Source organism: Colletotrichum spaethianum (genome assembly GCF_022836535.1).
Source record: "Colletotrichum spaethianum MAFF 239500 DNA, contig27, whole genome shotgun sequence".
In the NCBI taxonomy this organism is placed as follows: Eukaryota; Fungi; Ascomycota; class Sordariomycetes; order Glomerellales; family Glomerellaceae; genus Colletotrichum; species Colletotrichum spaethianum.
The window spans coordinates 536,894-551,139 of NW_026054797.1; the positions used below are offsets into that span (position 1 = coordinate 536,894).

The window sequence follows — 14,246 nt, forward strand, 5'->3', positions numbered from 1 at the left end:
TTGACGTTTTCTGAGCTCTCTAGCTATAATAATCCTTGACAAACCCTTTTTTTGCACTTGTACACTCTCAACCCTCAACCCACGGCCACTGTTTGTGTGTTGTACTCAACCAGCATTAAGAAACCCTCTTGTGAAGGCAACCCTCCAAACTTCCGTTACACCATCTCTGAGCAAATCCCAAATTCATCCTCTCAACCAGGTATCACATTCATTCTTCTGCCTCTCATAGTGGGGGCGTTTCTCTTTCGATTGCGACTTGTGCAGCAAAAGACCGCCTTTCTCAGTGCCTCGTCAAACGACTTCCCTTAGCCTTCAAATTCTTCAAACTCGACGGATCGGAGAAGCTTCTCGACTGCTGACTCCTCAAGGTAAGGACGGTACCGGAGGGGATACGCCGGGTCGGCGCGAGCATCGTCAGGGATCGGAAGGCGAATCCGACCGTGAAGGTGGCCCCAGTCGCGAATTCGGCCGTCCTGTCTCTGGTTGAAGATGTCGAACTCCAACGTTGCGGGTGATACCAAGTGGTAAATAGTCACCTTGCGTGTCTGGCCTTGCCGAATCACTCGACCCTTGGCCTGGTTCATGTACATCGTGTAGTTGTCCGAGTCCGTGAAGAGAACTCCGGCGAAAATGACGTGGTTGGCTTCGGTTAAGTTTGTTCCAGCAGACTCTGAGGACATGAGACTCTGGATCAGGACGGCTTTTCCATGGTGGTACTTGAATGAGTCGATGCTCTGAGAGTCTTGATCGCCACCATCTGTTGTATAGATTCCGACGGAATCGCCAATACGGCGGAGCAGCTGGGCGTGGATTTCCGACTTGATGCCGGCAAAGGCAGCAAAGACGAGAACTTTCTCGTCGTCCTTGACCTCCTCAAGAACAATACTTTCGATCTGCAGCACCTTGGACCCTGGAACCGCTGCCAGATCTGCATTCATATCGTCGGTTCTTTTGGCCAAGAACGTATCCCAGGGCATAAAGGACCCCTGACTCAATGCCTGACAACCCTCAACCGGGCAGACGCGAACACCGCCTCCCTGAAAATCACGGTGACAATCTTCGCAGAGCGTATGTCCACACGCGATAGATTGAAGACCACGCCGTGCCCCTCTCATGATCTCGCGGCAACCGGAACACCTGATAGGGAGACTGTTGTGGGCATCAAACTGCTGGTTTTGGAGGCAATCTGCTTTGAGAGCGAAGAGTTGGTGCCGCCAGACCTCAACCGTAGCTTTTATACCCGCTTGAATGCTCTGGATAACCAACATGAAGCAATTGAGTGTCTCGTCAATGGGCTGTCCTCTGGGTCTGATCATTCGACCTTTGTGGGGACGATGGCGGGGCAACTGAATGCCAAACTCAAAGTCGTCCTTTGCCAGGCTGCCATTCAGATGTTTGTCGAGTCGAGCCAAGGCATCGTCTCGTATATCGTTCGTCTTCAGTCCAAGACCGAGTGCCATTGCTTTGTGGAGTCGTTGATTAGGGTCGAGCTGCTTGTTTCGTATAATTCGGATGATGTCGTCCTTGCTATTGACATGATCGTCTACCGCGGGGTCGATCCAATGATCCATGAGGTCCCGCAGTTCCTCGTCAGGCAGGTTTCCATCTCCTTTCAGAAGCCACCAATCCGCAGGACCGAAGCCTGCAGGGCCGCCGTTCCTCTGCGACCACGTCTGAATGTTCCAAACATCGTGTCCCGGTGTCGGCTGGTAGGGAGCCCCCTTCCGAGAGGCCTTGTAGATTATGGCGTTCTTCAGGTAGAAAAGACACTGCCGGTCACCAACAACATCCTCCTTGTTGTGCTTGAAGATGTTGATGATGTCCCGCATGTGGCCCATGTAAGCTTCCTGTTTGGCCTTCCAGGTGGCACTGCGCGGAGTGTCATCTTTTTCGATGACATTCGCAAGATACATCATCTGGTCAAAGTATGATGCCAGCACCTGTGTGTAACGCGCCAATTGCATGGCAGTTGCGCGAGTTGTGCGTTGACTCAGTGTCCGTAAAGTAAGCCTCTCGCCAGCACCAACCCATTTCAGCGCTTGAAAGCCGGAATGACTGTACGAGGCGGAGACGGACGCAAGCAAAAGCAAGACATCAATGGCGTCGGACCAAAGCGACTTGCCTGAAGCCTTGACCTTCAAACCAGAGCCTGCAGCCTTCTCCTTGTTCAACGCGGCTTGAACCAACAACGCAAAATGGCATGACATGTCTTGAATATCGAACTTGGCGTCGTAGAGTAACTGTTGCACCAGTTGGTAGAGAAAGGCCTCCTGGGGCTGCATCGGAGCAAAACACATGTATTCTTCGACAATCACGTTGTCCACGTCTGTCTTGTTCTTGCGAAAGTGGTGCGCAATGAAACGCTGTGCTTGCTCATGACGCTCGATGGCCATCTGCGCAGAGATGGGTTCTGTGTAGCTGTGGTACTTCTCGGCATCGGTCTGCTCCGAAATTCTTGGTCCAGCTGTAACGTTCGGGAAGTAAGCCGGCATAGAAGGCGTAGCACGAGCGACGTGAACATTGATCAACGTACCAATCTCGCAAATCCGGCCAAGGTCGATCGTAGGAGGCGTTCCGGAGAGGATCCATTTCGCGGAGGCGATGGCATTCTGTAAGAATGCAGCGACAGGGGTGTTTTCGTATGAGAACTCGTCGAAAACAGCCCGCTGGAAGGTATACATCTCCAGCAGCTCGGCCTTCTTGAAGACTTCCAGTATGTCGATAGCGGCAACACCCTTGGCTTTCAAGTTGTATTTTGAGACCGATGCGTTCTTCTTGGCGGTTGTCCGTGCAGTCGTTTGGGTCTTTCGGTCGCTAGGGCCCACGCTGTTGTCTGCAGCCTTCTGGGTCCAGTCGTTGGTAGTATTACGTCGACTCTGCAAGGCGGTATCGAGCTGTATCCTGCTGGTGCTGTCTGGGTTGCGGAAGTCGAAACCAGATTGCCGAATGGTTTCGACGGCTTCAGAGTACCAATCGTTATGATCCCGGCCCTTTAACGCCGACTTTTTGTGGTGGATGGGTGGAAGCTTAGACACCGCTGCCAGCTTCTCCATGATCTTGTCCGAATAGATGAACGTACTGCTGACAACGATGATGTCTGCTACGATCAACTTCTCTCGCACGACATCCGCAGGTCTCGTAACGACATGAACAGTGAGCAAACCGTTGCCGCGACCTCTTGAATCACGTCCGACAAATCTCACAGTCTCCTTGGCCCACTGACTTACAATGTGGGGTGGAACGATGACCAATGTCGCCTTGAGATGAATGAGACTGGTGCTGCCCAACCACAGCGTCCTCTCCTGGATAGAGTTGGCTTCATTCTCAGGATTGGCGGCGGAGAAGTCAACAAGACCAAGCGTAACGATTGTCTTGCCGTAGCCGATATCATGCGCCAGAACGCCGCCTCGCGCGAGGTTCTCCATGCTGGCCGTAGCATGCAGCCGCACATTGACCGACGGTAAAACACACTCTTCGAACTCCTTCTCGATGAACAAGTCGTTGTTGTGTTCTCGCTTCAACATCCACTGTACAGCCTCCCACTGATCACGTCGTAAAGCCATGCCATTGCGCGCAAAGTTGGGGGTTGTCTTGCGTTGTCCAGAGGAAAGTCGCCCTCCTTAACCGGGATCATGCTGTGCTTGAATGGCCGCAGTTCTTTCAGACTCGGGTCCCAGAATCCAAACTGAACGTTGAATGTGCCTAACCCTTGAGCTGAGCGGACGAAAGTCGACATGAGGTTCTTGGTTTTGGGGAAGTGACCGTGGGCTCGATGTGCAAGCGATATGGGTCTGAAAAGGACCCTGAAGTTCAAGATACTTAAACGACCGGCGCCTCCAACATTTGGGTTCATCCAGGCTTGAATCTGGTATGGGGCGGGTCGCCGTTGCAAATCCTGGTCAGCCTGTGCAGCCATCTGCTCGTCTTCGACTCGCTCGATGTTGCCATTTTCGTCCCAGCGATGAAGGATCGTGGCGGGCTCGGGTGAACAACTGTGACACAGGGTGGTTGCATCAAGAAGAATGTTCTCGACATTCAGACTGCTAATCTGGTCAGAGTGCTGCGAAGTTCTCTTGATCTTGTTCATGGCGGAGGAAAACAGGGCTAAGGCGTCCTTAGCTTCGTAGTCCGCGACTGAAACCCAGTGTTCGTTGCCAGTGTTGGTGGGATGCAGAGAGGCGTCCCACTGTACAGGAAGCGACTTGGCAGGAAAGTACATGTCGGTATTGTCCATTCTGACTAAAATGGACGGCAGCGAAGATTGACAGTTGTCCAGACCGACCAAATGCTCCGTTAGGTCACTGAATCGGACCGTAAGAGCTGGGTCGCGCTCAGAGATGGTAAGCAAGTAGTTAGACGGCAGAAACTTCCACACGCCCGGGACCGTGGCTGAAATTTTTCGAGGCTCTTGTTGAATTCCATCGTCCATAATGTGCGTAAAGTTCCCAGGGAAAATGCAAAGGATGTCTCTCGATTCATCTGGCTCGAGCTTTCTGGGGTTGTTCGTCAACACCCACCGGTCGCCATTAGCAGCCATAGTGCTGTTCGTGTGCAGCATGTGGTAGATGCGACTAGGAGTATCATCCTTGCGTGTGTATAGAATGCCAAACGGGGTGCCACACATGTTAGTAAAGTGAAACTCTCCGTCAATGTCCTCCGCAACCTGGCCCATCAACTGAGGATAACTAGGTATATCGAGAATCCGCTGACGAAAGCCCTCCCAAGGACCCAGACCAGGGCTGAATCGCAAGGGCTCCTGACTGATTTGAATGCCAATTTCTTGCTGAACGTACAACTTCTAGTCGTCCATCATGGGCAGGATGCTGGCGTTGGGGTCCGAAATGACGGCTCTCAATAGAGGCTTGCGGACATCGTACTTCAGTGAGTTGAGCAGGGGAGCTGCGTTCTGGGTCGAATCGTTCGGCTCGAGGGAAAGATCGGCAACGTCGAAGTAACTTTGTCTTACATGGAGGCTCCACGTAAGCTCCTTCTCAGTGACAACAAGAGTGATGTAGGAATCGGTTGAGTCGTAAGTCACAGTGATGTCGTCTCTGAACTTGAGGCTTGTCTGGTAGTAGTGCTTTGACCCGCAACAGGCTTTGATTGCCAGTCGCAAAGCGGCACGGTGCTGGTCGAATATCTGATCATTGAGACCATCGAGTACACCAACGTCAGGATCGAACGCATCGACGAATAGGTGAGCCGGGAACGCAACCGTGGCAAGCTGGTAAGCCACGCTCTTGTCGATTGAGCGGGTGGCGTCAATGGAGTGAAGCTTGTCGAAGTTGTGCTCGGGATTTCCTGTGCAGGATTCACAGCGGATCTCATTGCAGTCATCGCAACGCCAGTAGGTTCCGGTATGTTGATGTTTTCGGAAGGCATCGCAGAGGCAGTTGCGACGGCCCTTGCGACAGAGGTCAGTAAGAAAGCCAACGACCAACTCGCCCTGCAATTTGTCGAGGAGGGCGTCCTGCCACTTCATCTTCGCGTACGACGTGGGCGATATGTTTGCGTCGGTGATGGTGGGGGCAGAACTAGATGACTGAACGTTCGGGTCGATGTAGTTGAAATAGTCTTCCCAGTCGTTCTTGTAGATCTCAAAATTGGGAGATGAATCCGAAAGAAAGCGCGCGTAGCTCGCTTCGTTAGTCGGGGGGTCCAATTCGGGACGAACAGCAGAGGTTTCAACGGGGCCAATCGCGTCAGCCCTGGAAAGACCGTTAATGTTGACGTGCTGGTTGCCTGCCTTGACAACAAAGGTTCTCTCGGAAATGACGGCGCACAGGATAGCCGCACCTGCCACTGTAGTTGTCATTGCGTTGCCCGCCAGGTCTTTCAGTTGAGCCTCCTTCTCCACTGAAATGGATATGCGGTCAATTGGAATACCCTGGATCGCAAGACATTCCAAGCCCAAGACGGGGCGACCATGATATGTGAGATACGGATCACATGACGGAAGGACACAGGGCATTACGCCCAATTTGGCGCCTTGACGGTCCACGTTCTGCCCGAGATCGAGGACAAGGACCTTAAACATAAAGTCAAAGCCCTTCTTGTAGGACCGCAAGCAGGTGATGTCGAGAAGGTCCTGCATCCGCGGCGTTATGACGAAGACGTAGCCACGCCATGACTCCTCGCGAGGCTGGACGTTGCCACGATCGTCAAGTCGAGTGTAAGGGTGAGAGTCGCCGAGTCTCTCGTTCCGCCGGGCAAGTCTATGGTCGTTCTGACACACAACGGCTTCAACATCCTTCTTGGGCTTGGACAGTAACGCCCTCTCCAGCTGGAACCTGGCCTGCAAGACACGTGGATCTGAAGGCGGCAGCAGGAACCTTTGCAGGTCGGGTGGGTTCTTGAACCACTGTGACGAGTCCATGAGCTTAGCCCATCCGTTGACGATATCCGAGGCGCCGTTGCCGTATCTTCTGCCGTCAACTGCAACCAGGTATTTCCTCAGTCTCGTTTGGGGCACAAGGAAGTTTTTGGAATCAACTTGGACCACGGAGGCGTTGTACCCGATGGCGGGCAGCCAAAATCCCTTGAACTGGTCCCAAGGGGCCTTGGTAACGTTCTCCAAGATGAGAATCTTAGGGCGATGCTGCAGGACGTAAAGTAGAATCGACAAAAATGTCTTTGTCGACTCTCCCTTTTCTTCTTCGATATTCTCGAAAAGTGCCTTGAGGCCCTCAATGACTTCCTCCGCAATGGGATCATCTTGCCCGAGGACGTCAGTGATACCCATTTCTTCGAATTGCTCGAATAGCTTCTGCAGGCCGCACGTCCGCTTCTTCTTCTCTCGTTGAATGTTGAGGCTTGAGAAATCAACGCAAGAGCTACCGGCAATGAGAATGTCGACACCCGTAGGGATGTCTGCCATAGCACCGGATGCCGTCATACTATAACACAATTAGTGGTCGCAAAGTGAGACTTCAGATCAAATTAACTAACGCTTGAACTGCGCCGGGCCTACCCACGTCGATGACGTTTCTGAAGATTGGGCCGGAAGGGGGAGCATTTCTGCCAATGAAAGCCTGCTTGAACGGATCGATCTCAACGCTGAATACATGGTCATAATGAAGGGCATTCGCGTAGCCATGTCCAGTGGCTGCCTCAGCAAATTCGCGGAGGGCCAAGATCGGACCGTCTGTGCCAGAACACATAGTGGCAATTTTGAACGAGACGCCGCCCGCCTGCGCGACTTCTTCGAAGCCAAGCTTACATGCTCTGTTAAAGATGATTCCGAAGGAGTCTCGCGGCTTGAGAACAGATCGCTCATCCATATCCTCTTGGCAGTTTGCTTGACAGCCGAGCTGTCGTGGTGATGAGCTTGAAGCTAGCAGTTGGAAGTTTTCCATCAAGCAAGCATCGATCAAGACTTCGAGGAGCTTCTCGGGGGTTGGGAATATTCCTAGCATGTTGATGTCATCGCCGGGTTGACCATGGGCTCCAATCAAGCACAGAACGTTGGCTGCACGGTTGGCCTCAGCTGTAATATCTTGACCATTCCGATTCTGAAGCGGTTGGCTTGCATGGTCAGCATAAAGTGTCGCTCGTTGGTTAACACGGGGAAGAGAGCATGAACTGATCGCGGGCTGAAGCCGTAAGTTTCCAGTAGCATCAATGAAGTCAGGCATATTGCCGAGAGAGGCCCCGTAGCTCTGATCCTGTTGCTGTAGAGGAAAGTCGTTCATGGAAGCCGCCGGAGCTAGGGCTTGAGAGAGGCCACCCTGGTTGGCGTTTGCAGGATGGTTAAGCAAAGCTTGTGGCGACACTCGGTACCGACTGGGAAGCGTGCCCATGTTAGCCTCGGGCGCCATACCTTGAGTGAAGTCGGTATAGTTGGTGTCCGTCGAAGGGTTAATCAGGTTTGATCGCCCATGGTGGTGTTGATTGGGAAGAGAGCCACTGGGGGGCATAGGGACATTTTTCAGGCGCTGTTTGTCATCGAAGCTGAGATTATCCTGATCACCTAAACTCTGCTGGTCAAGATCACCCGGCTCTTCCTGATCTGCCATGATGACGCAAGGTGCCGCGATAGAGGTAGCAGTAAGGGTGAGAAGGGGTCTTTTGGATGGGAGGAGGGTATGTGAGGATAAAAGAGCAAGGAAAGGGATCCTGAGACAGGAGTCAAAGCCGAAGATCTCCAAGATTGATAAGGCTTGATCGCTTTTGATGGTTGGTGATGGTTATTAGGAGGTTTTGTTGGATCTTTCAAAGCATGGAAGAGGGTAAAAGAAGGTGAAGCTCATCGAGAGAGGTGAGGAAAGTGGGAGGGATTTCCTCTTTGATAGGTCAAAAGGCAAAGCGTGGAGGTATTCCTCTGAGAAGGTGATCCACGTCAAGCCATGTAGGTATTCACGCTCATGGCGGAGAAGGGGGCTAGACCAAACGAGGCGGGAACTGTTGACTGGCACGGCGAGAGCTACTCTTCATGAGCTTAAAGAGGCGGGTGCCCTCAATGAAGGCGAGAGCTACCCTTAAAGCGTTGAGGTGGTTCACGGTTAATCTCATCACAAATGGCGAGAGCTTCCCTTTCGATATTCCAGGAAGAGGTGATGGCATCACTTAGGGCCCTTATGAGCTTCTCTGAGGATGCATGGCCCTTATCATTACTGGCATAGTGAGTGGTGCTCTTGCGGCTTTCAAAAGGGGATGCCCTTAGCATTAATGTGAGAGCTACTCCTGGGGCCTTTGATGAAGAGGTTATAATGTTGATATGTAGAAAGAGGGCCCTCGGAAGGAATTGAGGACGCAGGTTCCCTTGTCATGAACAACATGGTGATAATATCCCTGAGGTTTTTGGTACTCCATCAATCCTTCTTCATCTAGTAAGAGCAACCACTTGGAGGTACTCACTAGCTCATGTGGAAGGAACTGATGACGGATGAGAAAAGTGTGATAAAGTGAGGGGCTTTGACTTGCTTTGGTCATGAAAAGCCTCAATAAGATGATGGTCACTGAAATTTGAGTGAAATAGGCAGACACCTACAGGCCTCCCCGTTTTATTTTGGGTTGAGGTTGCTAAGGACATGCAAAGATGACTGATTCTTCTTGCATGGTGTACCTGCTGTTCAGGCCCTGCCTGGCTGCTAGATTTCTGGTGATGTGAACTGACACAAGGTGAGATGGCTCCATGCGGACGGTCCCCGCCTTTTTGCGAGTGTGAAATGATCTTTGATCGCTGCGGCAACCAGTTTCTTTGGTGATATGATGGTCCCGCATGAACGATGCAGACACCCAGCCGCATCCATTGTGTAGTAAGAAGGCCTCGACTTCAGGTAGACTTCTACCAAGGAAGCCCTTGAAAGAAATGTCACATCGTAGGGTGTGTGAATGCGTATTCTGAATTTGCGACTTACAACGTGGTGGTAGTTGCGAGAGATCACGCAACCAAAAGGCCTCTACTAATGTACCATTAAATGGCTAAGTTCCTCGGTCAATTTCGTTCTGCCTTGGTGTGAAAAGAACATACGATCACTTGATGAAGTATGAAAGTTGACCCGGTAGTGGGCACCCAGAGGAGTGACTTATTCGTCTCACCTTTTCATCGTTTGTGCAATAGTGAGCTGTGAGGCTCAAACTAAAAGTGAATGTAATCCCACTCCGAGGTAGTGTCAATCTGATGTGTTGCGGTGACAGTAAGGTGAGAGTGGCATAGAAAAGTTGTTCGCAAAGAACCGTTGAGCACGGGATGCTAAGGGAAGAGGAATACAGATAGGAGGCTTGAGTTACACTGGCGCTCAAGGTGAATTGCTGGATTTGGGTTGAACATGTGACTTGGGGATGTACGTTGTGTGAGGTGTTCCTTTGAAATCTTCAGGTTGGCAGACTCGAGAGAGGCAAACACACTGGCCAGGCAGGCAATCACTGTTCTACTTCAAACGCCAGCGTCCCGAAAGGAACATGTGATATCAACCATCCTGCATGGTCAACCTATCTCAATAGGCGACATCATCCACCTGCTGCAACCCGGAATAGTTGCTCTCCTCTAGGACTCACAGAGATAGCGGTTTAGGAGTATTTGATTGCTAGTGGACGTAGCCTGGCCGAAAATAATAGGGGAGCGAGCGCTGCCGGAGCTTCGTTCGGAAAGACGCCAGTAGATAAAAGTTTATGTACCTGAAGTCCGGCCATTACCAAAAATAAGCTACTAAAGGTCCGGTTCACAGGCACCCGGACTGGTGTACGTATGCGAATTACTTCCCCAATTTTAAAGTGGAGACCCTTAACGATGCAGTCTCCCTCCTCCGTCTGTCTTCGCTTGCCTCGAAAGAGTGTGGCATATGAAGTTTCGCCATCTTCCCAGTGAACCTATCCACGAATACCGTGCTCCTGTAAAACAAGAGGCATTCAAGCTGGAAGAGTTGATGTCAAAACAAGAACGGCTCACCTCGCCCTGTGTGGCCCCATTGGCCAAGGGCCTTGGCCGGGCCCGAATCCTAAATCATGTGACTCCGCTGGGAAGAGCCGATCCCAGCCAGACTGGTCATCGAGCTCCTTCTCCACTTCCTTCCGAGGCATGTCGCCGACGACGGCTCCCACCTCATCTGCCCTGATTGGCCCGCGATAGTTGTGCTATGGAAGGGCGTATTGATTGGCGGTGACCACGACCCTTGAACTTCAGCTTGCCAGGCCTGCTTGCGCCTCTAGTCTCGATCCATCTCGCCGTGACTCAACAACAACGTGCAAAGAAACGACGAGTGCTTGGCAATTTGTCAATCCGAGTTGCCCAGGTCCGTCTTCGGTACCGGGTTTGGATATATGCCGCATTTGCTGAAAACCACAAAGAGCGGCTGTTGTACCTTTTCTTTCTTCGAGCCTCTGACCCAACTCCCTTGAATGACGATAAACTCAACACAACACAGCAAACCCACAAAGACCATCAACATGGGTTCTCAGTTAGTCTCAACTGACGCCAAGAACAAGTTGGAAGACTTGTCGGGCATTACAATCCTGCCGGGTCAGAACCCATACGACGCCTTCATCAAGGCCTGCAATGATAACCCTGTAATGTTACCTCTTCGTCAACATGAACCAGCTATAGCTGATGAATGTAAAATCGTAGGCAGAGATTCAAGCTCTGTACCACGCCCATAGAACGAAGAGAAATGAGCAGCAGAAGCAAAAGTTCATCACCCCCGATTTCAAGGAACTCATCATAGACCCCTTCCTTTTGAGATTGGAAAACCCTGAGATGGAGCCAGGCTTCCAAGATCCCCGTAACTGCTTCGTCTTCTGGGCTCGTCCGCCCGATCACATTGTGAGGCTCGCGGCCCACGTGCAGGCCCTACTCAAGAAGGCTGCGCCGAGTAAGATGCGCCAATCCACGACGTTGAGGGATTCATACTGATTTGGAGCTCCCAAGGCGTTTGGCTCATGCCTCAGCACCGCATGCACCTCACAACGCTCGAGGTGACACACTCCAAGAACCCTGAGGAAATCATCGCCCTCACCGACGCCATGCGCTCCGCGATCCCCTACATCACAGACTACACCTACTCCCACCGCTCGCGCCTCGTGAAGCCCATGATCTCGTACGATCTCTCTGCCTTCGCCATCTCCTTCCTCCCGGCAGCGGGCGAGTTTTCCCTTGGCCCCCCACCCGTGCCCACTGCGACACAGAAAGCCGTCGTCGAGGGCGACAGCTACACGTACCACCACCTCCGCCGAGATATCTTCGACCTGGCGCAGTCGACGGGCGTGCCGATCGAGTCGCGGTACCAGGTGCCGAGCGCACACATCACGCTGGGAAGGTATCTTACCGAGAAGGATCACGAGACTCCTGAGGCGCGGGCCAAGTGGGCTGATACCATCGATGAGATTAACGCGTGGCTCGAGACGGAGGTTTGGGGCCTAAAGGACGGGGAGTGGGTTGGCGAGTGGGTTGTTGGGCAGGAGAAGGGGCTGGATGCGCGGAATGGACAGTTGTGGTATGGAGGAGGGAGGACGATCAGGCTCGGTGAGGGTTTCTGAGACGGGGATATAGGCTGGGCGGCTGGGCACGTTGCAGACGCTTCCGTTCCAACTTGGAATTCAGGCATGATGGCATGGAGGCGGGCGAGTGATATGGGTAGACGTTTTGATACACTAGGCAAACATATGTAGACGACGGATAGAGTGAACCATGATAAACGTTTCTTCGTGACTCAGTTATGTGATTGACCGGCTGAGCCGTATGGAAAAGGCATCTATCTTTTAGAGACCACAGCTTTAGGAGCATGGGCAGAGTGGCTCGACAGGGTCGAGGTCATCCCACCTCGAGTGTGATTAGCACCCTCAGGACAACCCGTTTGTCGAGTTCCCACGCATCCCGCATCTTCTCTTATCACTTTTCGGTCTCTCTCTCCAGGCGCGCTTGCAGCGCCAACAGATGGCAGATTGAGGTGAGGGAAAGGCTTGATGAATGCGTTTTTTGGTATCCGTTCGCAAGTCAGGGCTTTTATTTGTTCCCTATGTAGTGTTCCGCAAATGAGAACTGGTAACCCTCTTCGCCGCCATTGTTCCAGCCTGATGATGATCCGTAGTATGCCGTGAAAGGAGCCATAAAAGTCGGTCGACCGAAAACACAACGCGTTTAGAAAACGAGGGCAGCACCCTTGGTCTTCTTGTCACCACTGTAGAAGCTGTTAGCAATCTGGTTCTCGGGCACTGTGAGGAAGGGATGGTGTCGTCGTACCCCAACTCGAAGTGCTTGCAGCGCTTCAGGGCGAGCTGAAGCTTGGTCTTGCACTTGACGCACTCCAACCGCAGGACAACCTTCTTGGTGGTCTTGGCCTTCTTGTGGAAGACAGGCTTGCTGTGGCATTGTCAGCCTTGCTCTAGGCAGGTGTGCTCTGTTGGTGAGGGAGGAATAGATGTGCAGCATGGCGACAGCATGTTTCCCCCTCAAACAGTGCCCGTCTTGCGACAGGTGGCGGATGTAGGTACGTACGTCTGACCACCGTAACCGGACTGCTTTCGGTCGTAACGTCTCTTTCCCTGCGCGAACAGCGAGGCCTATGCAAATAACTGTTTAGTAAACCCGTTTGTCATCTCGGAGGGTAATGCGTCGCTCGGTTTGTCGTTGCGCGCGGTTTTGAACATACCTTGCCGGCCTTGTACTGGGTGACCTTGTGCTGGGTGTGCTTGCGGCACTCCTTGCCCTTGCAGTAGGTCATACGCGTCTTGGGAATGTTCACTGGAAATCCCGAGTCAGCCTTTGGTGTTCCATCATCAAAACCAAGCCATCTCGCAAAATAGTCTTTCGTGGTCGCAGCCGGATCGATTCCGCTCAAGCCTCAGTCGTCGTCGTGTGTGCGCTGCCGTGGTGTTGTGTGCCGTGGTGCGTCGTTTCGAGATCCGGTGATTTTCCCCCCTCGTGCCCAAAATTTGTCGCTTGCGCATCGGCGGACAGCGCAACGTCGACGAGAGTAGCAGTTCCTTCTCGGTTTTCCATATCGAATCCGGCTGCTGGCCACGCTGAGACTGAAAATGCAAAGACTCATTCCAAAAAGGACCTACCCATCTTGGCGGCTGTTTGTCGATGTCGCTTGCCGGAGTGTCGTGACGATGAATTTGCTGGCGGGGAAAAGTGAAATTCGAGGTTTTGCTGAAATCGCTTGTTGTGCGGGTAGGGCAGGTGCACGCTAGTTCCGTTTTGGGGAGAAAGTGGCTGAGGCGAGGTTCAGCCACGTCTCTAGCCATCCGGGCTTTTTCACGTGACTTTAGGTCGGCTCTGCCAGTCGACAGTACCTACCTAAGCTAGGTAGGCACCTTAGGTAATCACGCCATCGTCTTTGGTTCGCACCTCCACCCCACCCCGACCGACCCGTCAGCTGCGTGCCACTGGCCAGACCATCGCTGGCCGATGACATGACTTTGCTTCAAAGGGCGTTTTCAGAAGCTGTTGGCGATGACTAAGATGGCCTTCTCTCCGGCGGAGGCCCTCAACCCGGCTGGCTGTTGGCACTCCACCGCTCCTTCCTCGCTTCTCGCTCGTATACTCTCTCCAACCTTATGGTCAAGAGTCAATCGTACATCCAAACACCGAAACACGCGTCGTCCAGATCCAGGGCGAGCGTATTGATCGCGGGGAAGCTGCCGCGCATCAAAATAGTGTTTCCCATGATAGAACACGCAATCCTCTGTTTCGTTGTCGCCCTATCCGGAAAGTCCCAACTCGCGATTTGCGACTCGGACGAGTCATAGCCGGTGAGAAAAGACAAAGACGACAACAGACTCTCGTCTAACGGTGCAAGGGCCTGGCC

The 14,246-nt window shown here is 52.6% G+C and overlaps 5 protein-coding genes across 5 annotated transcripts; 1 reads left to right on the forward strand and 4 right to left on the reverse strand.

Moving 5' to 3' along the window:
• Positions 1-305: 305 nt before the first annotated feature.
• On the reverse strand, positions 306-3,425 carry ColSpa_09294 (DNA repair protein RAD5; the record flags this gene model as incomplete). Its single annotated transcript, XM_049275506.1, has 1 exon — positions 306-3,425. One exon carries the CDS (start codon positions 3,423-3,425, stop codon positions 306-308), a length of 3,120 nt encoding a protein of 1,039 aa, XP_049131463.1.
• Positions 3,426-3,517: 92 nt separating this feature from the next.
• ColSpa_09295 (uncharacterized protein) lies at positions 3,518-4,672 on the reverse strand (the record flags this gene model as incomplete). Its single annotated transcript, XM_049275507.1, has 1 exon — positions 3,518-4,672. One exon carries the CDS (start codon positions 4,670-4,672, stop codon positions 3,518-3,520), a length of 1,155 nt encoding a protein of 384 aa, XP_049131464.1.
• A 126-nt stretch (positions 4,673-4,798) lies between these two features.
• ColSpa_09296 (uncharacterized protein) lies at positions 4,799-8,015 on the reverse strand (the record flags this gene model as incomplete). Its single annotated transcript, XM_049275508.1, has 2 exons — positions 4,799-6,896; positions 6,949-8,015. 2 exons carry the CDS (start codon positions 8,013-8,015, stop codon positions 4,799-4,801), a joined length of 3,165 nt encoding a protein of 1,054 aa, XP_049131465.1.
• A 2,872-nt stretch (positions 8,016-10,887) lies between these two features.
• ColSpa_09297 (uncharacterized protein) lies at positions 10,888-11,973 on the forward strand (the record flags this gene model as incomplete). Its single annotated transcript, XM_049275509.1, has 3 exons — positions 10,888-11,007; positions 11,066-11,309; positions 11,366-11,973. The coding sequence occupies 3 exons, from the start codon at positions 10,888-10,890 to the stop codon at positions 11,971-11,973; spliced, it is 972 nt and encodes a 323-aa protein (XP_049131466.1).
• Positions 11,974-12,574: 601 nt separating this feature from the next.
• ColSpa_09298 (60S ribosomal protein L44) lies at positions 12,575-13,157 on the reverse strand (the record flags this gene model as incomplete). The annotated part of the gene is made up of 4 exons (XM_049275510.1): positions 12,575-12,614; positions 12,677-12,796; positions 12,932-12,996; positions 13,086-13,157. 4 exons carry the CDS (start codon positions 13,155-13,157, stop codon positions 12,575-12,577), a joined length of 297 nt encoding a protein of 98 aa, XP_049131467.1.
• Between the last annotated feature and the right edge of the window lie 1,089 nt (positions 13,158-14,246).